Genomic DNA, 26,185 nt, shown 5'->3' with positions numbered 1-26,185 from the left:
GTAGAGTCAGGGTCTCCCTATGTTGCCCAGGCTGGTCTCCAACTGCTGGCCTCAAGTGATCTTCCCATCTCGGCCTCCCACAGTTTTGGGATTACAGGCGTGAGCCACCACACCTGGCATTAGATGGGGAAAAAAGATCTCAAGCCAACAGAAAAGCTTGCTCTCTCTAGCCAGAGGACCAGGGAGGGGGATCCTGTAGACTGAACTCTTTTTTGGCTTTACCCACCTTGATCCAGGTGAACACCCGCAAAAATGAGGCATTCATTCCCCTCCCCCTGAGCTTCTACCTTTAAATGTCCTTCTCTCTGTGTGTGGTGGTGCTCCCTGGGGTGGACCTCTGTCCTTAGACAGCATTGTGAGGGTGGTGGCCGGCGCTGGACACCTCAGCCTTGTGCAGCAACTTTCCTGAGGCCCCTCCTGAGACCCCTGACGCCGACACTTGCCCTGCGGACTCAGGCTTGGCCTTGCTGGTGTGTTTTCCCAGACAGGGCACCTGTGTGCCTTCCACTGGTTTATTCAGCGGTGTCCAGTGGTTTGCCCGGACTTTCCTGCTCTGCTCCAGGCCCTTCTGTCGACTTCCATTGCCTGACCTAATGGTCTTTCCGGGGTAGACACAGCCATCTGCACGTTCACTGAAGGTCCCACCGGCATTTCCAGGGGCAGAAAGGCGTCAGGCCACGAGTGCATGAAGACCTTTGGAAACATCCAGAGGATCCCAGAAATCGCCTCCCCTCCTGCCTGTCCCACATGCCAGGCCTGCCTTCCCACCAGCCGGCTCCCAGCCCCACACCCAGCTGTCGCTTCCTAGAGCACCCATGCTGTGCAGTTGTTAGGGACACATAGTGCTCCATCAGGGAATGTGCCCTCGGGGGCCACAGGTGGAGTGGAGAGCGCAGCACCCGGAACTGTCATGGGGGGGAGTCTCACCCTCATCCTGCATCCAGTGGATCATGGCTCCCCTCTGTGGCTTTTTTCTCCCTTTGCCAAATGGAAGTAATTGTAGAAACCTTGTAGGACCGTGTTCTGATTAGTAGTAACAGCCTGGCATGTGGTAGGTGCTTGGGAAATGGAAGCTGCCCTTGTTTTCTAATGGGAAAGGGGGAATTTTGTCATTGAGACGGTTCCCCTGCTCTGCCACCACATAGGGGCACACCGTGGCGCCCTTCTGAGAGTGGACCATTAGCCAGGCAGGGACGTGCTGAGGAGGGAGGATTGCTTAAGCCCAGGGGTTCGAGGCTGCAGTGAGCTGTGATCACGCTACTGCTCTACAGCCCAAGTGACAGAGCAAGATCTTGTCTCTAAGAAAAGAAAAACTAAAATTTAATAGAAATAAAAAAATAAAAGTGGACCAGTAGCACGTGCTGGGCGGAGCCTGTGGAGCCGGGCTGCCTTGTGCCGTGGCTGGGCTGTGCCCACCACCTAGGCCTCCTTCTCCCCTCCGCCTGTGTGGAGCAGGCGTGGAATCCAGCAGGAATGTGCAGTTCGACCTTCCCCGGATACTTGGGCACCATCTGGCCGGGCTCACGGAGCAAATGGGCCTGGGAGTTATGTCCCCACCCAAGCCCACTCCCACTCTTACACCCGTTTTCAGAGGGAGAGTCTGGCTCCTGTTTGGAGCCGCAGGTTGTGGCGGATAGAGGGAGTCCCTTGGGCAAAGGTGCCACATCGTTTGGGCCCTGCCCTGTCTGTCCCCTCCAGCTTCCTGGCCCAGGGGCTTGCTCTTGTAGTAACTCGCGCCTTAGCGTTATTCCCTGATTTTATAATCAGTGGTTGGAAACCGGGAGACCCAGCGCTTGGCCAAGGACAAGGCCTGCTGGGTTGAAAGCTCCAGGCCTGGGTGGGGTGATGGATGCAGGACCCTGAGTGCTCTGGGCAGCACATCCCGGATCCTGCACTTACACGCAGCTCAGCACCTGGCCCCTTGTAGGACTCAGGGGGTGCCGCTGGCCCGCTGAGTCCTCTTTTTATTGACGAGAAGCCTGGGGCCCAGAGAGATAAGTAACACGCCAGGGTCACCCAGCTGGGCAGTGGCGGGGCTGGGTTTGCGTCAGGGTCTGCGCTGCCCAGCTGGGAGTCTGCTGCTCCAGCACCAGCAGCTCGGGCACTGCCAGTGCAGGGTTGAGGGCCCCGTGGGCCGTAGGCTTGCCAGAGGGGGTGCCTGGCCCTCTGTGGGGGTGTGTGCACCTGGGTGGGTCGGGGACAGGGCCCAAAACGCCAGTCTTCCCTTACCTGCCCAGCACCGCCATGGGGTTCCCCATCTGGAAGGGCGGGAGCCTGGGGACAGGCAGGGCCTATCACAGATCCACGTTCTAGCCCAGCTCAGCCTCTCGCTAGCTCTGTGTCCGTCTCTGTGGCAGGCCAGCGAGCCCACCTGCTGCACCCGTGAGCGTGAGCATGGGTGGTCCCCTCCCGCCTCATTCTGCTGGTGCGAGGGCAGGACCAGGGACCGAGCGCTGCGGTGTCGCATGGTGGCAGGGAGGCCTTATTAACAAACCCTCTGCAGCGTAGGTCAGAAGGCCTGGTGCGGGCAGGGGGGGCATCAGTTTGGCAAAGGCGTGCTGGGAAGCTGGTTTGGGCTCCTTTGGGTGGAAACACATGTCACACCCGTGTGCACACATGTGTGACGTGTATACTCACATGCCCCAGAACACAGTACATGCATAGGCACACGTGTGGAGACAGTTTTCCACAAGGTGGGGGATCATGTCGAGGGAAGAAAAGCTGCTCAGATGGCTGCATCCTGGACTTGGATGGAAGTATCCTTCTGGACAGCTGGGATCCTGCGGGAGGGGAGACCTCTCTGGGGCTCCTCTGCACCTGCTGTTGTTTCCTGGGACCCCTTGACATCTCCAAGCAGAGCCCCAAGCAGATCAGAGTGTCCGCCTCGGAGCCCCTGTGGCCTGAGGGCCTGTGGCTGCGTCTCCTGCTTGGATGCTCCGTTCTTGGAACGAGCCTCCCGAGCAGCCGGTGCAGGCTCCGGGCTCTGGCAGCGTCTCCACGCCATTCCCACCGGCCTTTCTTCTGGCAGAAGCAGCCTGCGTTGCTTTTCTGCCCGGTGGTGACAGGCTGTTCTTGTTTGGAAACAAAGACACCATCACTGCTCTTTTGCTCCCCCCACTGCCCCCTTTGCCAAACCACGAGGCCCGTGTTCAGTGGCGTGTGTAAAGCGCCCAGCCCCATGTGTGCACCTGGTACACGCCTGGCCCTCGGGCCCTCCTGGTTTTCAGGAAGAGCGGGTGACTTCAGCTGCCCCGGGAGACGTGCCAGCGCTGCCCTCGGGGAATCGGCCGTGCAGCCAGGGACACGGGTGTGGGAGGCTGTCCCGATGGCCACTGACCAAAAGCATGGCCTGCAGTTTGCATGAGTCAGAAATGTGCTCAACCCGGACACCCCACAGATGGGTTGTGCCCGGGGCCAAGTCCTCCGGGGGTGTCAGCTGCGGGTGGGGTGAGCGTTTTCTTTCTGCAGGTGCCGTTACGCTCACGTGCAGCTGGACTCTCTGAAGCCCGCAGATGGAGATGTTACTGTGTGTCCCGTCAGCTAACTAGGGAGGGAATTGCTTTGAGCCTCCTGGCTTCCGGCACCGCCACGTGTGTGGTCTGAGTCTGCTGCCCTGTCCTCTGTCAGCGCTGAGTCTGAGGGGTTGCTGGCTACACGTGTGAGGTTGTGTACTTTATGTATGAATGAATGAGTGAATGACAGGGTCTTGCCCTGTTGCCCCAGCTAGAGTGCAGTGACGTCATCATAGCTTACTGTAACCTCAAACTCCTGGGCTCCAGCGATCCTCCTTCTTCAGCCCCCCCAGGAGCTGGGACTACAGGTGGGCTTTTTTATTTTTTGTAGAGACGGGGTCTTGCTGTGTTGCCCAGGCTGGTCTTGAACTCCTGGCCTCAAGTGATCCTCAAGCAAACACCTCGGCCTCCCGAAGTGCTGAGACTGTAGGTGTGAGCCACTGCGCCCAGCCCATTTACTTATTTATTTATTTAGATCTGCACCCTAGGGTGGCCCCATGCATTGAATTGTGTGTTCTACGAATGGTCCCTGGGTTTGGGTGGTCAGTAGCCCGAGGAGGGACCCGACTCGGGCCTGTCCTGTGGAGCTTATGAGAAGGTGCCCTGGCACCTGGATGCATGCTGTGGCGTGCATGCAGTGTCACAGAGGCTCTCGCACCAGTGAGTGGAAGAAAGAACCTGGGAGAATGTCCCCCTGGCAGGGGGAGGCATGGTCTGGCTAAGTCACAGGGGGGCTGGGGGTGCCACGGTGTGGCCTGTGAGGAACTGGTAGGACCCAGAGACCCAGGGAGGCCGTCCGCATGGGGGGTGTGAGCCGAGGCCCAGAGTGGGCGGCAAGCCACGGTGTACACACGGGGGCACTGGGGGGGCCATAGCTACAAAGGGAGAAAGGAGAAGGCCGCCACTGTGAGCGTGAGCGCCTGGCCCCAGCGGTGAGACCAGGGCCCGCCCCGGTGCTGGTTGGATTTTGGGGCCCGGGCACCTGGGGACGCAGAGGGAGGCAGCTTGTGTGGACACAGCCCAGCCACGCTCGGAGGAGCCAGTCGGCCAGGATCAGAGGCTCCTCCCCCAGCTCCGCACAGCACGTTGGCTCTCACACTCTGGACTTGCCAGCCGCAGTGAGGGCGAGAGCCAGGGTGGGCTTGGGACCAGGACCGGTTCTTATTTCCCCCTTCTCCAGGCTTTGGACTCCCTGGAAAGCAGCCGTGCCGCTGCCCTGCCCTCTAGGGCGGAGTCCTGGGTGTGACAGCATGTAGTGCCTCCCTGGTTGAGGGAGCTGCCCCACCAGGTAGCAAGGACATAAATGTCCAGGCACACGTGTTCCAAGGCATAAGGAGGGGCCACGGAGAGCAGGGGACGTGTTTATGCCACGGTGAGTCACGGGAACCTGGAAACTTGGAACGTGGTTGCGTGCGTGTCAGATTTTTCAGGGATGAGTGTCTTGCTGTGTTCGGGCCGCTGTGACAAAAATACCATAAACTGGGTGGCTTAAACAGCAAACATTCATGTCTCACGGTGCTGGAGGCGGGAAGTCTGAGACCAAGGTGCTGGCAGATTCGGGGTCTGCTGAGGGCCCACTTCCTGGCTCACCGATGGCCGTCTTCTCACTGTGTCCCCACAGTGGAAAGGATGAGGGTCTCTCTGGGGTCTCCAAAGGGTGGTAACCCTTTTTCTGTAGGTTCCAGCATCACGACCTAATCACCTCCCAAAGGCCCCACCTCCAAGCACCATCGCATTACGGGTTAGCAGTTAGCGTTCAACGTGTGAATCGGAGGGAGACACAGACATTCAGCCTGGAGCACCAGGGACACCTCAGAGTCCCCTCCCCCCACCCCCAGAGCTGAGGGGCCTTGCAGGTGGGGGCTGGCTCTTCTGCTGGGACCGGTGGCTAGAGGCCTGGCTTGTCACCCCAGCCCTGAGGCCTCTGGATGCCACCTTCCTACACGCCAGCCAGCCAGAGAGCTACTTTCTGTCCCCTGGAGAAGAGCTGCTCTCCTAAGACAGGTTCCTCGAGCCCCTGGCGGCCAGTCCCACGTGACTCTGAGCATCTCGTGGCGTCTCCTCTGCACCCTCATCTCCCCCGCCACACAGGGACACATCGTGGCTGAGCAGTGTCGGGTGCCAGGGGATGTCTGTCTGCACTGCTGCCGCACGTGGCCTCTTTAGAAGGGGCTTGTCCTCACCCTCCAGCCAAGAGCAGAGCACACCTGAGTCAGGATTCAGGCAAGAACGGCAACACACACCTGCACAGCCAAGACACAAGGCACTTAACACGGGGAGGGACCGTGTGGGCCTGGCCAAGAGCCCTGGGTGTAAAAGCGGGTCTGGGCTCCCTTTGCGAGGACCAGCGGGAGCCCACGCCGGTTAGATGCCTGCTGTGCCGGGCACTGGCCTGCCTGTGGCATTGCTCCTTTGCAGGGGCTGGCAGTGCCCACTCTGCACGGCAACCTCAGACAGCAGGCCGGGGCCCAGCTTGTAATCGAGGAGCAAGAATCAGCCTTGTTCTTCGGGCCTGTCTGGGAAGCCTGAGCTCAAGTCCTTTGCCATCAGCAGTACGCGAGCGAGGCGCCAGCTCTACGCCGGCCCTGACAGTGGGTGGCAGTGGGATCGGGAGCGTTGGACAGGGTGACCTGGTTGAGCCGGCTGTTACTCTACCACCTGAGGATTTTCTGGGAGAAGTGCCAGGCTCGGACCTTTCCGGATACCTCGTGGGTTCTTAAGGGAAGGGCTTCCCTGCTGTGTCTCCGCCTGACAGTCCAGGGCTACCAGCGGTGTGCAGCGGTCCCTGCTGCCCTGTCTGTGTGTTGTGTCTGCGGAGGGCTCACTTTTCCCAGAAAGGGCTTTCCGAATGGAGCACGGCCTCAGCAGCACCTGCTCGCCCCGCTGGGTCGGCTGGTGGCCAGGTGGGAGCCCTGAGTGGGCGTCTGGCAGCTGTGCCCAGCGGGCAGCCCAGGCGCGTGAGTCCCGCCTCCTCCAGCAGGCCCCCGGCCCCTAGGGGGAGGAGGGGAGGAGCTGGGCCTGGTTCCCGGGCAGCCTGGCTGCCCGAGAGTGACAGGTGGGGCCCGGAGCAGGTTGTCACACCCTCGGTGTCACACCCTCAGTGACAACTGGGATTATCGCCTTGGGTGGTAATTCCCACATGACAGTTTCGAGTTTCAGGTCAAGAGCCGGGTCCCCTGTCTCCTCTTGCATCTGGACAGAGAGCTCCTCGGGGCTGCTTTTCTGACTCATTCCTCAGCTGTTCTCGGTGGCCTGCAGTCTAGGGGCCCAGGGGAGTCAGGAAAGCCCTGCTCCGGCAGAAGAGAAATGTGGAAACACCTCACGCTGGTAAGACACAGGCAGCAGCCTTCGAGATGGGCCATGCCAGGGTCATCCTCTGGCCCACGGTGGCCTGAGACCCAACAGGGGCCGTGGGCCCTGAGGACACTTGGGCTCTGTCACACGTCCTGAAGTGGAGCCCTCAGCCTCACGCCGCTTGCTCCAAAAGTCAGGCAAGAGGAAGGTCACGCAGTTTTCTGGAAAGGCGCAGGGAGTGTACCAGTAAATGTCGCAGGATGAAGCATGTGAAGAGCCCAGGCTTCTGGTAATTACAATTAGTGATGCTTCTGTCCCGAGCCTCTGTGCTTCCTCCTTCTGGCGGGGGAGCCGTGGTCAGCGCGTCACCAGCACGTGGGCGGAGAGTGTCATTATCCCCATTTCATTGGTGGGAACACTGAGAGGTGAAACAAGCCTCTGCGGGGCCCGGGCCCTCTGGTCATCCCGGTTTGTTTGCGTCTTTCTTTTTTAGGGGGATGATTGAGGAAGGCCCTGCAGGTTGGGTGGGGGAAGCTGGGGACAGGGGGAGTTATATTTCTTTTGCCAAATACTTGTTTAAGTACAGAATGGGAGGGTTCCTGGCTGTGTAGTTCATGTGCACAGATTTTCCAGAGGAAAATCCATTTGGGCCTGGGCTTGGAGACCCTGGCATCTCCCAGTCTGTTCCTCAGCTTTTTCACATCTGTCCACATCTGGTACATCTTCAGTTCTGGTGCAGAATAGAAAATGTCACCCCCCGCCCCAGCACACACCTAGTGCAGCCCAGAATGCCTGCAGTTGGAGATCCTGCTTTGCACCTTCAGAGCCGTGGGGCTCAGGGTATGTTGCTTACACCTCAGAACTTTCAACCTTCCTCTGTAAAAGGAGCCACTAATGGCCCCTGCAGAGGCCTGAGGATTTGAGGCAGTGCCCCTGGCCTGTACCTGCTGGGCTTTGTTCCTCTGGTGGTCTCAGGGCCCAACTCAGGCTGGCATCCTGGGTGCCTCCCCCTGTGCATCTACAGTCCTGTGAACCTCCCAGGAGCTCCATAGGTTGGGTGACCCAGGATGAGGCTGGGGGTGGAAATTGCAGACCAGCCCTCAGGACTGGCCCAGAGCTACACCCACCCAGGGCAGGTGGGAACACGGGGCCTTCTGCTGGGAGTGGGTGGGTCTCTGACTATCCACTGACCCGTGTCCTGGACCTTGGAGTCATTTGTGGGCCCAGTGTTGGGCTCTGGCTTCTGGTCCTGCCCAGCTTGTCACTTAGTGCCTCAGTTTCCTTATCTGCATGTAAACTCACCTTTCAGAGATTGGATGAAGGGAGTAAAGGAAGGCCCCTTCTCAGGCCCTGTGGTCAGGGAAGAAGAGTCTGGAGGTACAGGGGCTTCACTCAGGGAGGAGCCCTCCCACCCTTCCTGCCCTGCCCTTGGCGGCGGGTAGGGGTTGGGTGCGTGGCTGGCTCTACCGTGCCAGGCATTCAGAAAGTAACTGGGTTTCTATAATTAATTAATTAATTAATTTTCTTCCTTCTTTTTTTTTGAGAGAGTCTTGCTCTGTCACCCAGGCTGGAGTTGCAGTGGCATCATCATAGCTCACTGCAGCCTCCAACTCCTGGCCTCCCAAGCAGCTGGGACTACAGGTGCATGCCACCACACTCAGCTAATTTTTCTATTTTTGTAGAGATGGGGTTTCACTCTTGCCCCGGGCTGAACTTGGGCAAGAATTGATTGCTTAGGGCCAGTCTTGAACTCCTGGCCTCAAGCAATCCTCCCACCCTGGCCTCCCAAAGTGCTAGAATCATAGGTCTGAGCCACCATGCCTGGCTTCCCTCTCTCTCTCTCTCTCTCTCTCTCTTCTCTCCTTTCCTTTCCTTTCCTTTCCTTTCATTTCCTTTCTTTCCCTCCCTCCCTGCCTACCTCCCTCCCTTTCTTCCTTCATTTTTGGTTACAGATCGCTTTTTTAATGTTGGAGTCAGAGTTATAAGTGTGCCTGTCACCCAGACAGTGTTCATTGTACCCATTAGGTAGGATTTTGCCCATCCCCTCCCCCCCATCGATTTCTATCGAGTTATACTTCCCTCTGTGCACATGTGTGCTCATCCATTAGTTCTAATTTAATAGCGAGTACCTGTGGTGTTTGTTTTTCTATTCTTTAGATACTTCATTTAGGGTAATCTCCAGTTCAATCCATATTGTTGCAAAAGGCCTTAAGTCATCCTTCTTCATGACTGAGTAGTACTCCGTGGTATACATATACCACATTTTATTAATCCACTCATGAATTGATGGGCATTTGGGTTGATTCCACATCTTTGCAATTGTGAATTGTGCTGCAGTAAACAATTGCGTTCAGGTGTCTTTTTGATAAAATGACTTTTTTTCCTTTGGGTTTGGGTAAATACTCAGTGGTAGGATTGCTGGATCAAATGGTTAGTTCTTTGAGGACTCTCCATACTGTTTTCCATAGAAGTTGTACTAATTTGCAATCCCACCAACAGTGTATAAGCATTCCTTTCTCTCTGCATCCACACCAGCATCTATTGTTTTTGGGCTTTTTAATAAAAGCCATTCTAACTGGGATAAGGTGATACCTCAATGTGGTTTTAATGTGCATTTCCCTGATGATTAGTGACGTTAAGCATTTTTTCATATGTTTATTGGCCATTTGTCTATCTTCTTTTGAAAAGCTTCTGTTCATGTCTTTTGCCCCCTTTTTAATGGGGTTGTTTGATTTTTTTTTTCTTTCTGATTTGCTTGAGTTCTTTGTAGATTCTGTTATTAGCCCTTTATCAAATGTATAGCTTGCAAACATTTTCTCCCATTCTGTAGGTTGTCTATTTTGCTCTGTTGATTATTTTCTTTGCTGTGCAGAAGCTTTTAAATTTAATCAAGTCCCATTTACTTATTGATATTTTTGTTGTTGCTGTGATTGCCATTGGAGTCTTTTTCATAAAGTCTTTGCCCCTCGGCTGATATCTGGAAATCTTTCTTTTCTTTTCTTTCTTTCTTTTCTCTCTCTCTCTCTCTCTCTCTTTCTTTCTTTCTCTCGAGACAGAGTCTTGCTATGTTACCCAGGCTGGTCTTGAACACGTGGGCCTAAGCAATCCTCCCGCCTCAGCCTCCTGAGTAGCTGGGACTACAGCTGGGTTTCTGTAATTTCTGATTTGTACAATCAAAAGATACACCGATCTCGTCTGATGTATTCTCTAGTAGGAGAGCCTGGGGTAAAGCTGCAATAATGTAGCTTCTGAGTGAGTGCAACACTGATGAGAGAGCCCAAGAGGGCAGGGATATGTTCAGCGGCTGCAGGGTGCAAGGCCCTGGGCTGGCCTGCTGCTCTGACCTCGTGGGGCTCAGGGTCTGCTCTTCCCCTCTCTCCACCACTCTGAGTCCAGGATGTCAGGATGTAGCAGTGACGTGGGCGCTGCTGAGCCTGGGCAACTCCTGGCAGCCTCAGCTAGCTGGCCAGAGCCCTGGCCCCATGAGCAGGTGAATAATTGTGTCTAAGCACCACGATGACTGCATGTATTAGTCTGCTAGGGCTGCGTAACAAAGAACCACAAACCATGTGGCTCAAATCATAGAAATTTATCCTTTCTGGAGACTAGAATTAAGAGATGGAGGTGTTGGCAGGGCTGGAGGGAGAATCTGTTCTTTGGCTTGTAGATGGCTGTATTCCTGTTCACGTGGTGGTCTCACCATACGCCAGTCTCCAAACTTCACCCCTTTTTAAAGGACACAGTTGTCATGGATTAGGGCCCACCCTAATGACCTCATTTTATCTTGGTAAAGACCCCATTTTCAAATAAGTATTGGGAGTTAGGACTTCAGCATCTGAATTTGGGAGGGAACACAATTCAACCTATAGCACTGAATTTCTTTTCTTTTTATCTTTTGTTTTTAATTTCAAGACATGGCTGATTATTAGTTTGTGCGTGTGTGTGGTAAAATATGCGTAACAAAATTTTCTGTTTTAACCATTTTCGAGCATATAGTTCAGTGGCATTAGTACATTCACATAATTGTATGACTGTCACCACCATCCGTCTCCAGAACTTTTTCATCTTCCCCAAATTAAAACTCTGTACCCGTTGAGTCCTAACTCCCTGTCCCCCCACCCAACCACCGGCAGCCACCTCTGCTTCCTGGCTCTATGAATTTGACGGCTCTAAGAGCGTCACACAACTGGAATCAAACAGCATTTGTTTTGTTTTGTTTTGTTTTTTTAAGATAGAGTCTCACTCTGTTGCCTGGACTAGAGTGCCGTGGCATCAGCCTAGCTCACAGCAACCTCAAACTCCTGGGCTCAAGCAATCCTTCTGCCTCAGCCTCCCAAGTAGCTGGGACTACAGGCATGCGCCACCATGCCCGGCTAATTTTTTCTATATATATTTTTAGTTGTCCAGATAATTTCTTTCCGCTTTTTTGGTAGAGACAGGGTCTCGCTCTTGCTCAAGCTGGTCTCGAACTCCTGAGCTCAAATGATCCACCCGCCTCGGCCTCCCAGAGTGCTGGGATTACAGGCATGAGCCACCACGCCCGGCCAACATTTGTTTTTTCTGACTGGCTTATTTGACATCATGTCCTCAGGGTTCATCCATGTTGTCTCATGTGTCAGAATTTCCTTCCTTTTTGAGGCTGAATAATGCTCCGTGGCACATACGTAGCACATCCTGGTCATCCATCCACCCGTCCACGGACACTGGGGTTGCCACCACCTCTGGGCCATCGCGGATGGCGCTGCTGTGCACGAGGGTGACCGCGTACCTCCTCTCCTGCCCCACGCCAGACCTAGAAACCAAGCTGGCACCAGGCAGATGAAGAAGAGAAAAGCGTGCACGTTTTATTAGTTTTACACGTACACGGGGATCTTTGCAAAACAGTGAAGTCTGAGGAAGTGGCCAAAGCAAGAAGCCTGTATACTTTTTAAGACAAAGAACAATAAATTTGAGAAGAAATGACAGGACAAAGGACATCTGACCAGGGGCAGTAATTCTAGGGGCGTCACTAGGAGGTATATGGGTGGGTGTAAAACTAGCGGGAGGTCAGAGTTGCCTCAGCGAGTGTTTTTATTCAGGTCACTCGCAGCCCCAGGACCCAGTCTGTGGTGACAAGGGCTATTTTCTTGCCCTGGCACGGGGAGGGTGCCCCTCCCAGAGGAATCTCCATGGCTTGCTGAGTGCCGGAGGAAGCAGGTCGCCTGGCCCTTTCTGAGAGTGCAATTTCTCCAGTATCATCAACTTGAAATTATCAATACATCAAATTGGCGTGTTTGGGGACAGCACGTCCTTCCCTCCTTCCCAGCCTTTCTACAGCTGAGTTGACCTGACTCCCTCCCTGAGCGTCTTTGCAGCCCCTCTGCTGGTCGGAGGCTCGGCTGAGCTTGCTCTAACTCTCCCGGACCTTGCACCTGCAGAGCCCTTCCCGGCCCTCCCAGGGGCTGGGCCATCTCTGCCCTCCGACTCTGGCACCCTCATCCAGGCCATAGCTGCATCTGCCTTAGTGTCCTGCGGCTGCCGTAACAAATTACCCCGAACTCAGTGGCTTACAGCAACAAACAGTTACTCTGCCGTGTTTCTGGAGTCGGAAGTCTAAACAAAATCAAGGTGTCCATAGGGCCATGGTCTCTCTGAAGGCCCTGGCAGGGGTTGGGGGGCTCTTTCCCTGCCTCTCACAGCTGCTGTTGGCCTCCTGGGGTTTGTGGCAGCGTCACTCTCATCTCTGCCTCTGCCTTCACGTGGCCTTCCCCTCTGTCTGTGTCTTCTGTCTCTTGTCACTAGATTTAGGGTCCGTAGGTAGGATATCCTGATACAAGAAGAAATACAGGCCGGGTATGGTGGCTCATGCCTGTAATAGTAGCACTCTGGGAGGCCAAGGCGGGAGGATCACCTGAGGCCAGGAGTTCAAGACCAGCCTGAGTAAGACCAGGAGCCCATCTTTACTGAAAATAGAAAAATTAGCTGGGCATGGTGGTGTGCGCCTGTAATCCCAGCTACTCAGGAGGCAAGAGAGTCGGTTGAGCCCAGGGGTTTGAGGTTGCTGTGAGCCAGGCTGATGCCACTGCACTCTAGCCCAGGTGACAGAGCGAGACTCTCTGTCTTAAGACCTCTGGGATTCTGGCACAGAGCTCTTAAAATCCTGGTAATTTCCTGAGTGATGGGAGCATTTTTTGTTATTCATAACAAGCCCCTTTCAGCTAGACCTGAGCTGATGCTAATGAGGTGGTTCCTGGTTGGCCCAGAGATAGCCTGGGATGGGGCTGGTTGCCAGAGGAACCAGCCCTGTGATTAGAGGGTTGCAACTTTCAGCTCCACCCCCGACCTCTGGGAAGGGGAGAGGGGCTGGAGGGAGATGGAACCGATCACATGACCAGTGATTTAATTAGTCGTGCCTACCTGATGGGACCTCGTAAAAATTCTAAACAGCCAGGTCAGATCCTGAGTTCTGTGAGCCATTCTAGCAAATTACTGAACCCGAGGAGGGGGCTGTGGGAGCCTCCTGGTTCTACCTGCCGGTTGGTCAGAAGTGCAGGTGGCCCAGACTTTGGGTTTGCGTTGGAGGTGGGGGCAGTCTGGTGGGACTGAGCCCTTCATGTGGCGGGGGGGGGGGGGGGGGGGGGAGGTGTCTGATGCTCGTTCTGGGTAATTAGTGTCGGAATGGAGTTAAACTGTAGGACACCCAGGTGGTGTCCAGAGAGTGGGAGAATTGCCTGGTGTGAGGAGGAAACGCACACCCTTGGCGTCAGGCATGTCCTGAGGGAGTGAGACACGCCGTAGTGGCAGTCATCACGCAGTCCAGGCCAACTCATCTCAAGGTCTTGAATTTCATTTCATCTGTAAAGACCCTTTTTCCAAATAAGGTCCCAGTCGCAGGTTCCAGGATTAGGGCGCAGACATGTGGCTTTGGGGACCACTATTCAACCCGCCACGGTGAACTCCAGTCCTTGGTGTTCTGGGTGGGAGCCAGTGTCTGGCCCTCTCACCGAGACAGTCCTTGCTGCCCCGCCTGGGTCTGTCCCTTCCCCTTCCTACATGTGTTCTGGTACCGGCTGCCTCGTGTTTCCGTGGCCTTGTCACAGTCTCTGTGATGCACACGTCTCATGACTCCTGGGATTCCGCCTGCTCCAGAGGGCGGGGCCGGGTGTGCGGCGCTCACCTCTGCCTCCCCGGCACCGTGCCCGGCTGAACGTTAGGGCTAAACTGGCAGGGCCTCTCCAAGAATCTTTTGGAACCCTGTTGTCCCAAAAAGTCCAGGTGGTTCTAAGGAATAATAATCATATTATTATTATTATTATGGCCGAGGGCTGCTGCCCATTCCCAGCTGGGCTTCCAGCCTCTGTCTGCCCCGCCCCTGCCCCTCCCAGCCTGAGGCCAGAGCATCAGATTATCTTTCCTCCCTGGAATGTCTGGGAGCTTTAGGCTTAGGTGGATCCTTGGAGGCTGAAGATCCTTTAACAGTGTTCCGGGTGCTGGTTTGGTGGGGGAGGGGCGTGTCTGGCCACACTGGGGTACACTCAGCTGGTGGAGGAAGACGGTCTGTCTTTAGTGCCCAAAGAATCACCAGCAAAATTGGCCTGGTGGCTCCGAGTCTGTAACTGACTGCTGGAGCCTAGAGCCTAAGCGGGCAGAGCCAGGAGGGCTGGTGTGTGGACTGGCCTGTCTCCTCCGAGAAAGCACATTCAGGGTGTCCAGGGCTTCCCGGGGAGCCAAGGCGTCAGGCTGGGAGTGGGGCGGGCTCAGGCCCTCCCGACGGGCATTGTCCTCCCGGCTCTCTCTGTGGCATATGCTGATTCATGACTGTGACCTCTCCCTGCCCGGGCAGCTGGGGCTTTCTGTTCTCGGGTGCTGGCCTGGTGATGTCACTGTTGGGGTTGCAGCTTGAGGTCTGGGAGGCCCCGGGATCCTGGGGTGCTCTCTGTGCCCGTCCCTCTCCCACAGCACCGAGGGCTCCAGTGGCAGGCCTCTCGCCAGGGTGCAGTGGCTAAGTGGGTTGGGGGCTTCTTGGTTATAAAGAATTTTGACCCACCTGATGTAGATGTAAGAAGGGCCAGCTGCCAGCCTGGCAGAGGAGGAGAAAGTAGAAAAACCACCAGAACCAACCACATAGCTCAGAAAGTACAGTGGCCGCTCACTGCCTGTGGGTGGCCTGCGGTTAGGGTGCCAGGCTGTACAGATGTCCATCCGGGATGCCCTTGGTCCTGCGGAGACAGCTGGATTATGTTCCAGGTTCCCTGTTTAAGAGAGGAAAACAGATCAGGTTGTTTTTTTTTTTTTTAATTGAGGTAAAATTCACATAACATAAAATTAACCATTTTAAAGTGGCTTTTAATACATTCTCAGTGTTGTGCAACCACTACCTCTGCTCAGTTCCAAAACACTTTCGTCACCCTGAAAAGAAACCCCGTACCCGTTAAGCAGTGGCCAGTTTACTTTCTGTTTTTGTGGATTGACCAGTTCTGGATGTTTCCTGTCAAACGGAATCCTACAATACGTGGCCCTTTGTTGCTGGCTTATTTCCCTAAGCATAGTGTTTTCAGGGCTTATCCACGTTGCAGCACATGTGAGAACGTCGTTCCTTTTCATAGCTGAGTAATACTCCATTGCACGGACATACCGCGTTTTGTTTATCCCTTCATCCACTGGTGGGCACTTGGGTTGTTTCCACCTTTTGGCTATTGTGAATAATGCTTCTGTGAGCATCCTGGTGTACATTTTTGTTTGAACACCAGTTTTCAGTTCTTTTATATACCTAGGAGAGGAATTGCTACGTCACGTGGTTATCAGAGCCACCTTTTGGAAATGTCATCTCTTGGGAAGATGTTTGGAGAGCGACCCGTAGGCAGGTCACACAGGTGGCCCTGGGCGCAGTCAAGCTCTGCCTGGTTCTTGCTCTGAAACTCGGTTTCTGTATCTGAACAATAGCGCCCTGGAAGTTCTTGACCACTAAGGTGTCAATTCAAGGAGAAGATGTGTGTGTTTTCAGCACCCTGTGTGGCCCAGAGGAAGTGCCCGGTAAAGGGTAGTAGGTAATTTTTGCCCTATTGCTTCGAAGATTGAAGTCTTTAATGCTGTTTGAGGAACTTAGCTCCCCGAAGCTCCAAGTGTATTCCCCGACTGTATGGGAGGTTCTGCTACGTAATGAAGGAGCCAGCCTCACATGAGGAGCCCCTCCCACCAGTGTGCGGCCGCTCCCGAGGGAGGGGACTGCTCTGGGCACACAGGGCAGGGGCAGGAGGCACCAGGCTGTGGGTGAGCACAGGGTGCAGAGCCGGCTCTGTGGGCCCCTGGGTGAGACCTGGACTTCTCTGTCCCAGCCTCCGTTTTCTGAGCCTCTCCCAGAAGATGATGCCTGCCTGGCAGGACCCTCCAAAGGACAGGAGCTGCTGTCTGTCGAAGTAGCCAGCGCCATGCTGTTGGGGCTTGCCTGGGACCCAGGAGAGGGTGCAGATCCGACAGGAGGGCAGGAGCCAGGGGGAAGGAGGGGACTCGATGCCTGTCTCCATGGAACCCTCCGACACAGCTGGCCGAGCCACCAGGTGTTCGATCTGCTTTTACCTTTGTATATAAATACGGCCCAGTGTTTGGCCGCCAGCGTAAACACCATGCAGACCACCCTGCCGGTGGTCTCCCTGCACCACTGAGCTCCTATCTCCCCCACCCACGTTCCTCCAGGTGCTCCTTCTCCCTGTCCCTTTGACCCCAGTGCCTGGTGACCAGACTCTCTCCCCTGGCCCCTCACCACTGTCCCGTAGTCTGTTGTGGGTGGGGAGGGCCGAGAGCAAGACCTTTGTCCCTCCCAAGTCCTTGCCCCCATCGCACCCTAAGTGCATTGGCCACAGGGGGGACAGGAACTGGGTTCCTGGAGCCCCAAACCTCTCGTGGCAGCGAGGCCACTGAAGGAGGATCTAGGCCCCTCCAGGCACCCTGCTCGGTGGCATTTCCCGGAGCCCACTGTTCTGCCTTGGGTCTCTATGAACTGGGCTATTCTAGGTACTTCGTCTGAGTCTAATGATAACAGTATTTGTGTTTTCCTGTGACCGGCTTATTTCACTTAGCACAGTGTCCTCAGGGTTCTTCCGTGTTGTAGCTTGTGTCGGAGTTTCCTTCCCGTTTAAGGCCGAACAATATTCCGTCCTATGGATCTGCCACGTTTTGCTCGTCCGTTCATCCACCAGTGGACATCGGGCTGTTGCCACCTCCTGGCTATTGTGAATTAGGCTGTTATGAGCACAGATGTGCAGGTATCTCTTGAAGTCCCTGCTTTCAGTTCTTCTGGGTATCTATGTAGGAGCAGAATTGCTGGGTCACGTGGTAATTCTATGTTTAATTTTTTGAAAGATTTTTTTTTTTTTGAAGCCAGTGTGGTCCTTGAGGCTCAGGAAGGGGATGTGGCCTGGGCCACCCACCTGGGCCTGGGGGCTAACTGGGACCCACCTGGGAGTTATCCTTTTTTTTTTCTTTCTCTCTCTTTTTTTTTTTTTTTGGCTAACCTTTTTTTCTTTGATCGAAGAGTAGATTTGGAGAGCGCTGGGGTTGGGCTGCTAAGCAAACTGCCAGGAGAGGAGAGGGATTCCAATTTCACTGTGCACATCCGTTCTCCGCACTGAGCAGGTGGTTGTCTGCAGCGCTCTGGGCCGGGATGGGCCTTGCTTCCCTGCCTGGGATCCCAAGCCTCTGCCTTCTACTTTCTAGTGTTCCATTTCTGCTCTGGGCAGAGCTTTGTAGGAAAGGCAGGGCTCAGTCCCGCCAAAGGTGACGAGGCCCAGAGAGGGGTTTTTCCACCGGGTGTTCCTGGCAGAAGGGGCAGAGAGTGAGGCCTTCCGGTTGCCACTGGTTTTTGGGAGATGGTGACTTTTAAAATCCCCACATAAAATATCGCATGTTCTCATGGTGGGAGCTAAATAACATGTACACTTGGAAGCAGAGTGTGGAAAGATGGAGCGTGGAGACTCGGGGGATGGGAGTGGGTGACGGTAGGGTCCTTGGTGGGTTCAGTGGGTGCTTGGAGGGCACAGTGTGCAGTTGCTCCAGTGAAGGATGCATGGAAGGTTCTGGCTTCAGCACAGTGCGATATTACCAGTGTAGCAAAATTGCACTTGTACCCCACGAATGTATAGAAATAAAAAAAATTTTTAAAGTAAAATACCCTATCAATAATCTTTTTGTCGGTTCAATGCCGAAACTGTAATATTTTGAATGGATTGAGTTAAATAAAATACTAAAATTTTTTTAATCCTCAAATAATGCTCTTTATGCTCGAGAGGAGGGGCCTTGTGTGGTGTGGGGACCTCAGGTGTGAAAACTGCCCTGTGAGAAGACGGGTCCCCGGGTGCTGGTCAGGACAGGGGATGAGCAGGCCGGAGGGGGCAGTGGGTCTGGATTAGAGGGGCCTGGGTGGCCGGGACAGTGGCGGAAGCCCGCAGATGGAATGCGGCCGGGGAGGACGGGCCATCTGGAGTCCAGGCATAAAAGCGTCAGCCACACAGACGTTGGTTTGAGTTCTGTGCAGAGCAGGGAGACAGCTGGGGTTTCCATCTTCCGGGTGTCTGAGTGTGGAAACAAAGTCGACGGTCCCACTGTACACTGGCGGAGAAACACTCGCCGGGCACTCGATCCCCGCGGCGGGTCTCAGCCCGGACGTTGCTAAGCCAGCGCGTTGCATGGTTTCTCTGGAGTGAGCCCGTGGACCCCGAGTCCAAGCCTGAAGTTCTTGCTGGGTTGATTAACTGCTCAGTGTGGATTTGACCTTGGATGTGAGCCAGTGCAGTCTCGGCATGGAGATCAGGTGGCAGCCCTTGGATAAAAGATCCTCCCCTTCGATGAAGGTTGCTTAAAAGATCGTCATTAGACAAAAAGCAAGCCCGTGGAGCGGTTCTTAGAACCGTCAGTGCATGCCGACGACTCTGAGCTGATGGGAAAGCCAGGTCCAGAGGGGCCGTGCGGTGGGGACCCAGGTTGAAGAAGTTGCGGGAGGTGGGGTTCGGGGTAGAGGAGGGATGGTGGAGCCTTCCTTGAGGACTATTAGTGATATCTCAGAGCTAGCGGGTCTTTACTGATTGTCTATTCCACACGCCTGATTTTAAAGTCAAGAAGGCTGAGGCATGGATGGCTTCCAGTGACCCTCAGTGACTCTCACAGACAGGGGGCAGCGGGGGAGGCCCAGAGCCCCCTTTCTGAGAAATTGTACCAGGGCTCTTCCCAGAGCCAGCCCACTTCCCTGGCCCAAGGGCTGGCTGGCCTGAGCATTGAAAACCAACACAGTGATCTTGGTACCTGGAGCCCCCTCACTGTCCCATGGATTAGAGAGATCAAGGTCCTCTGTACAGCTTATTGGGGTCTCAGGAGGAGCCCCCACCTCAGCTGCTGCTCTCAGCCCAGAACCAGCCTCTGGGGGGGGCCCTCCTGTGCACGCACATAGGCAGAATCCGGCCTGGCCTTTACGGTCAGCAGTTGTGTGCAGACACCTGGGACAGACCGTGGGTGACCGTGGCAACAGGCATAGTGCTGGACACCGGCTGGGGTAGCTCAGAGGGTCTCGGCCCCAACGACCTGCTGGAGTCCTCCAGGAAGCCCCTACAGCCACCAGGGCCCAGGCTGCCCCCGGAGCTTGGGATTCATTTGGTCTGTGTCAGGCCGGGCTACATTACGTTGTCAAAGCTCCCGGGTCATGCTGACGTGCAGTGAGGGCTGGGACACCTGTTAGAGGGCGCAGGTCCTATTAGACACAGAAGCGGAGAACCCAGGGGAGGCGGAGGCAGAGGTGTGCGAGGAAGCTGGGACTTCGGCCAGCTGCGGGCACCTGCGGCCAGTAGCAGGTCGCTCTGCCTGCGAGGCTCCTCCTGGCTGCCCGTGTGGAAAGAACTGAAAACAGTCCCCCTCTGGGGCTGCTCTGGAGGCCCGAGGGCGGCCCTGTGCCCACCTGGCCTAGGTGTGTTTGGTGGCGGTTGTAAACTCACGAACCTCTGGCGGTAACATTTGGGCAGGGCTGCTCACAGGTGAGTCATGGTGAAAGTAACGTGGCCCAATCAGGCTGGCCTCTCAGAAATCCCGTGGGCCACCAAGGCACCCTTTGGAAGGAGAGGAGAAGGGGTCCTCATGTGAGACCATGGAGGCCCTGCAGGTGGCTGTGGCCTTGGAAACACCTGCTGGGCTTTGCCATTCAGCCTGGGAGCAAGGGAGTCTTTAGGTGCCTTTGGGAGGAATGTGTTACTGTCTGTAACTAGATAGTCCCAAAGACAGGGAGGCTCTTGTAGGATAAGCCACTGTGACCTCGTGGGGGTACTCAGATTGGGGTAACACTGGTCTGGGATTTGGGCAGACCGGCTAGGAGGTGGGCTGAGTCAGCCAGAGGGTGGGCTGGGCCTGGGGAGGGCTGTAGCCCCTTTCCTTGGGCTGGGACTGGCAGACCACGGTGGGACGTGCTGCTCGAGGCGGCCAGGACATGCACCCCAGCCGGCATGCTGGCCTGTGCTGCTCAGCCCATCATGTCCCCGCCAGCAAGTATACAAGGACTGTCCCTGACAACAAGACACTAGCATTTGGGGTCAACCTTTTTATAATGGCCCAGACTGCCATGTAGGTACGGGGGAAAAAAACAACTGTTTTTCTCTGCACTCACGCTCAACACTATGTGACCCAGTGTGGAGGGTTTTTCCCACACCAATAATTCTCCAGTTTTCTGCAGACACCAGCTGGGTGTCCTACAGTTTCAACTCAGTTCTGACGCTGTTAACCTGGCGTTAGCGTCAGATCCCATAGGTTAAGGGCTCGGTCCCGCAAGACTGCCCCTGACTTCAGATGCCACTCACAGGTCCTGGTGTTTACCAGCTGTGAACTGGGGGGTCCCACCGTCCCCTCCTTGAGTTGGACCGTTTGCTAGAGTGGCTCGCAGAACTCAGGAACACGGCTTACTCACAGGGTCAGCATCTTTTTATGAAAGGATGCAACTCAGGAGCCATCGGAACAGGTGCCCGGGGTGAGGGCTGCAGGGAGGGGCACGGAGCGACGGGCTCTCGCCCATGCAGTGAGCCCCCCTGCTCAGCAGCCCAGCGGCTCTGCCAGCCCTGTCCTCTGGGGGTTTCTTAGAGGCTTCGTGATGCAGGCGTGATTGATTGTACCATTGGCCCCTGGTGATCAGCTCGACCTTCAGAGGTTGAGGTTGGGCATAGGACCGAAAGTCCCAACCCTCTAAAGACACAGTTGGTCCCCCTGGCAACCAGCCCCACCCTGAGGCTGCTCAGGAGCCCGCAGCCGCCTGTCCTGTCGCCTGTCGTTTCATTAGCATACAGGGACACGTTATGGCTTTGGAGGTTCTAAGGGCTTTAGGAGCCTCGTGCCAGGAAGGTGTGGGGGAGGGGTGCACAGACCAAATATATATTTCAAGTATATGTCATACCTCCCACCAGAGGCAGACATCCCCCAGACAGCATTCCAGAGCCTAGTTTCATTGTGCGGAGGGTGAGCTGATGTTCACACCCCCTCTTTCCTGTGGTCTTTGGCTGGTCGGTCGTGAAGGTGATGTCATCATACCCAAGGTCCCTGGAGTTGCCTGTGGGTGACAGAGATGGTGCCATCCTGGGGCTTGCTGGGACAGGCGGGGTGTGGACACTGCTGGGCAGACCCTCTGGCCCCTTCTCTGTCTCTAACACTGGCTGCTTGTTCGCACACACAGATGCCACGTTCGGCACGCCGCCTGGGTACGGCTGTGCCGCGGACCGGGCAGAGGAGCAGCGCCGGCACCAGGATGGGCTGCCCTACATCGACGACTCGCCCTCCTCCTCACCCCACCTCAGCAGCAAGGGCAGGGGCAGCCGGGATGCGCTGGCCTCGGGAGCCCCGGAGTCCGCCAAAGCGGTGAGTCCGCGTGGTACCCCTGCCACCTGTGGCAGGTGGGCCAGGTGAGGCTCCCTGAAGCCCGGCCACTTGCTCAGGGGCACGTAGCAGGCACAGGCTGGAGCAGCGGATGATTTGCAAGTTGGGTGGGTCACTGAAGACTCCTTCCTTGCCCCTCCGTCTGGCGCACGTAGGCAGCCTGCTGGATGCATTAAGCAGGGAAACCGTGAAATGCTCTGTAGACCGAGCGTGGACGACCATGCAGGCTGAATGTAGTCTGGAGACTGAGGTCGCGTGGCTGGTGAGCAGTGGCACATTCAGTAGGTGCTGTGCCCTGCACTCCTAGGCCCGTGGACCGGCTCCCCCCTCACGTGGGAACGTAGCCCTGGGGTGGCCACAGGCTGAGTGTGCTGTCCCCACAGAAGTGGCCAAGCCTGGTAGAGTCCTGAGGCTCTCAGCGGTACTTTGGGGCTCAGATGTGCACCCCTGCCACTGGGGCAAGGGCCCCACTTTGCCTCCTAGGTTCCTTCCTTCTCTGGCTGAGAAGATCGCTGTCCCAGGGTGGTTGCTCCGTCTGTCTTTTCGGCTCCTTTTTGGTCCCTGGTGACAGATAACCTTCCCCCTTCTGCATGGCCCTGGGTTTAAAAATGAGAGTGAGAGGGTGTGTGCTCTCCCCATTGCCGTAGGGGAGCACTGGGAGTGTGTCTCTTCACTGAGTTGCTTTTCTCTGGGGCTTATTTATGCTTTTGTGATTTCTAAAGGCCTAGGTGGTGGGCAGGCTTCTCGTTCTGAAAGGTGAGGCTGGGCGGGGAAGCCGGTGGGGAACACGCGCCTGCTCCATGGGGCACACGCGTGCTGCTGCCTTGTGCAGCCTCTGACCCCACGGCCAGCGTCACCGTCTTACAGATGGGGAAACCGAGGTTCAGAGAGGTGAAGTAACTTGCTCGGGGCCACACAGCCACGAGGTCCGAAGCCTTCCTGATGCCTCGGTTGACAGGCTTTCCCTCAGCTGCCTCGCCTTTCCTGGCACAGCCCCTCTCTCGCTGCTTCCCGAGTGCAGTTTGGTTCAAAGAAGGGTCCTCACTGTCCCAAACAAGGAGGCCGAGTCCTGAACTCGGGACGGGGCGTCCTGTCCCCTCCATTGCCCCTCAGGGCCATCCTCACCCAGCTAGTCCTTGACGCCCCGAGAGGAAGCGGATCTGCCCACCCTGCCCAGGCCCCTGTCCAGGGCTGGGGGCTTCTCAGCACCCAGCTCAGAGGCTCCTCTGCTGTGGAGCCGTCCAGATCTGGTCCCCTGACCGCTGCTCCCTCCTTCGGCCACGGGAGCCCATAGACATTTCTCACGTGACACATGGCAGGAGGGTGCACATCTGTGCTGGCTGGTTCTGGAGTGTAATCCCAAGCGCACCACCAGGCCCAGAGCTGGGCCTGAAGAGGAGGGAGTTTGATTGGAGGAGGGCTGCGCGGTTCCATTCCGGAAGCCCTCTGGTTAGGCTCTCTTGCCTGGGTTTGGAGCCTGGGGGCAGGGGCCCTTCGCTGCCCTGGTGACAGGCACAGCCTTGACTTTCTGGTTTCCCTGCCAGCCGTGCAACGAGCCGTGCAAACGTCTTTCGTTTTTGATCTCTGGTTTGAAGAAGACATGGCTGTTGCTTTCTGGGACACCCAGGAATGTGGGTCTTGAGGCCAGAGGCACCCTGATCCTGACCGACCGGCAGGAATAGGGTGTCAGCCTGCTCACCCCTGTCCTGCCCTCCTGGCCAGGCACGACACCCCCGCCTTCAACCCCTCCTTTGGTCCCTGCCAGCAAGCTTGAGTCTTGCGGGCCACGGTGCCATCGGGAGAACCTTCGTGGGAATTCGGTGGCAACTCAGGCTCAGCGGACTCCTGGGTTACGGGTCTTCCCTGTGAACACGCTCCCCCAGGACAGGTAGGGGTTGGGCAGAAGCCAGGCAGCCCCTTGCCTGGGGCGCTGCGGGGGGCAGTTGCACAGGTTGGCCTACTGGGACAGCGTGTGCCAACTGAGGACAGGCACAGGAATCCCACTGCCTGCCCTGCGTGCGGGGCCTTCCCGTCTGGAGAACTGGTCACCCAGGGTTTGCTGCAACAGACCCCCAGCACGTGTCCCTGCGCAGAGGCCGGGACGTTGCCCTCTGCATGCCACGAGGGGCCAGGCCCTTGGCGCGCTTGCCAGCTGGGCCCCAGGGCAGTGTCAGCCCTTTGCTGATGGAGACACTGTGCTCGCCCAGAGCTGGGCAGGGTCTTCTCTGCAGCGGCCGTGCTGGCCACGCACTCCCAGCGGGGAGCAGCCCACCCCTTGCGGTCCAGGGTGCTGCACCCTGATCGCCAGGGGGCTCCCCCGTCGGGGACCAGGAGGAGGGGCTCAGCTCTGTCCTGCAGCTCAGGTCCAGCCCCAGCCCTTGGCTCATCTGCGGGCCTGGCAGGTGGCTGACACCAGTTTTGTTCACCGGCGTCCCTCTGCCGGTTTTTCCTGCCTGGTGGTCATAAGGCCAGTTTTTTTTTATGGGTTCTTTGATGGCCTTTTTCTAGGCTCAGGCTTCGTGGTGTTTGCCCCTCCCAGGTAGCAGGAGGAGGACTCTCCTTCCATGTTGCCGCCACCTTTTTCCACTTGCCCTTTGCTAAACTCCGGCTTCCTCCTGCCTGCGTGGCCCTGACTGCGTCCACTCGCAGGTGCGCTCGGGTGTCATAAATGGCCCTGGTCCCGCCAGCCCTTGGCTCTCTGCTGTTTTCTGCTCCTTCCCTCCCCACCCTCTTTTTTACGAGATGGAGTTGGCTGGTTTGCAGGTGGTCCCTTTTTGATGCCACCAGCACCATTCCGGACTCTAGAAGGTTCTTAGTCTAGTGGGGAGAGAGATGCCTTCGTCCTGTTTTCTCTCCACCCTGGCCCGTTCCCTGGGCCAGATGTTCCCCTGGGCAGCCCCACCCCTCAGGGCAGGGCGAGCTGGACTCACGCCGTCCTGCCTGCGCTGTTTTTCCTCCCGGCCGTCCAAACCTGTGGGAGGAATGAGACATGGCGCTCCCACCCGCGGGCACCGGCTGTCGTGCTGGGCGGGGCCGTCACGGGCCCCCTGTTGCTCACAGTAGCAAGATTGTTCCCAGAACACGCGCAGGCCTCCGTGGGTGGCTGCCGCTGCCGGAGAGGCCTGCTGTTCCTGTCACCTCTTCCCCTGCGTGCAATGGGGAGCAGTGCCCGGACACCTGCGGGAGCAGCGGCTGTTTCCCCAAGATTCCGCCATCCATGCCAGGCAGAGAGGCGGTGTCATGAGCTCCCCACTCTGTGTCTGAGCGCCGTGGGCCGGGGACTTTCTGAACGTCGGTAGCACTTCAGGGCCCTGCAGTGGGCCCAGCCGACAGTCGTGGGTTCCCAGAAACCGCGTGTCTCCAGATGAGGGTACGGAGACCCCGAAGGAGCCCTCAGAGCTCCGTAAAGATTTGGCCAAATCTGGCACCGAGCCAGGTCTTAGAGATCCACTCGATGATTTGTTTGTTAAATGAATCTTGTTGAGTACTTGGGTGTTCTGGGCACTGTGCTGGGCACAGGAAGTTTCAAGTTCAGGCACAGCCCTGCCCTGAAGGCTCCCGCCTGTGGGGCCGCGGCCAGCCTGCCCTCTGGGGAAGGGTGTGCGTGGGACCTGGGTGTCCTTTCCCTGGAGCTGCTCTGCTCTCAGCCCTGGTCTTGATGGCTGTCCCTACACCGCGCTGTGCATGCACACACATGCCTGTGCATGCTCACAGCTCATGCGCACACTCACACAGGTGCTGCAGGAAGGGTTTTTAGATGGTCCCAGTGGGCAAGCAAGGGTGTGGCACGATCCACAGCGGGGTGAGGCGGGGGGGTTGGGCTCCCTCCCCCAGTTTACCCGCCGGCAGCCGAGGTGCAAAGCTAGAGAGGGCATTTGCCAGAGACCAAGGGCAGGCCGGGTGCTGGGTCCTCTGTTGGACCTGCCGTCTGTCCCGTGAAGTGGGCCTGGGAAGTGGAGGGTCGGCAGGGTTGGGGGCACTGAGGGGCCGTGCTGGGGTCCTGATTCCCAACTCTGCAGAGACACCGGGAGGCCTGGCCCGAGTCAGATCCTCCCACTCAGCAGTTTTTTGTTTTTTGTTTTTTTTTTTTTGAGACAGAGTCTCGCTCTGTTGCCCGGGCTAGAGTGAGTGCCGTGGCGTCAGCCTAGCTCACAGCAACCTCAAACTCCTGGGCTCAAGCGATCCTACTGCCTCAGCCTCCCGAGTAGCTGGGACTACAGACATGTGCCACCATGCCCGGCTAATTTTTTCTATATATATTTTTAGTTGGCCAGATCATTTCTTTCTATTTTTAGTAGAGACGAGGTCTCGCTCTTGCTCAGGCTGGTCTCGAACTCCTGACCTCGAGCGATCCACCCGCCTCAGCCTCCCAGAGTGCTAGGATTACAGGCGTGAGCCACCGCTCCCGGCCCACTCAGCAGTTTTCACTTGGGGTGATTCGGCTCTCAGGGAATGCGTGTCACACCCGGGGGAGCAGAGCATTACTGCCACTTGGTCGGTAGAGGCAG

At 56.6% G+C, this 26,185-nt stretch overlaps 1 protein-coding gene across 2 annotated transcripts in view; it reads left to right on the top strand.

Moving 5' to 3' along the window:
• BCR (BCR activator of RhoGEF and GTPase) overlaps positions 1-26,185 on the top strand; it is a 113,747-nt gene that overhangs the window by 39,154 nt on the left and 48,408 nt on the right. For both annotated transcript variants that reach the window (XM_069497425.1, XM_069497424.1), the window contains exon 2: positions 21,478-21,659. In XM_069497425.1, coding sequence (XP_069353526.1) covers positions 21,478-21,659 — 182 coding nt within the window. The remainder of the gene's footprint in view (positions 1-21,477; positions 21,660-26,185) is intronic.

The sequence above is a fragment of the Eulemur rufifrons genome, chromosome 21 (assembly GCF_041146395.1).
Source record: "Eulemur rufifrons isolate Redbay chromosome 21, OSU_ERuf_1, whole genome shotgun sequence".
Classification (NCBI taxonomy): domain Eukaryota; kingdom Metazoa; phylum Chordata; class Mammalia; order Primates; family Lemuridae; genus Eulemur; species Eulemur rufifrons.
The sequence above is the reverse complement of the archived record's forward strand: the minus strand, read 5'-3'. Positions and strand labels throughout refer to the sequence as shown.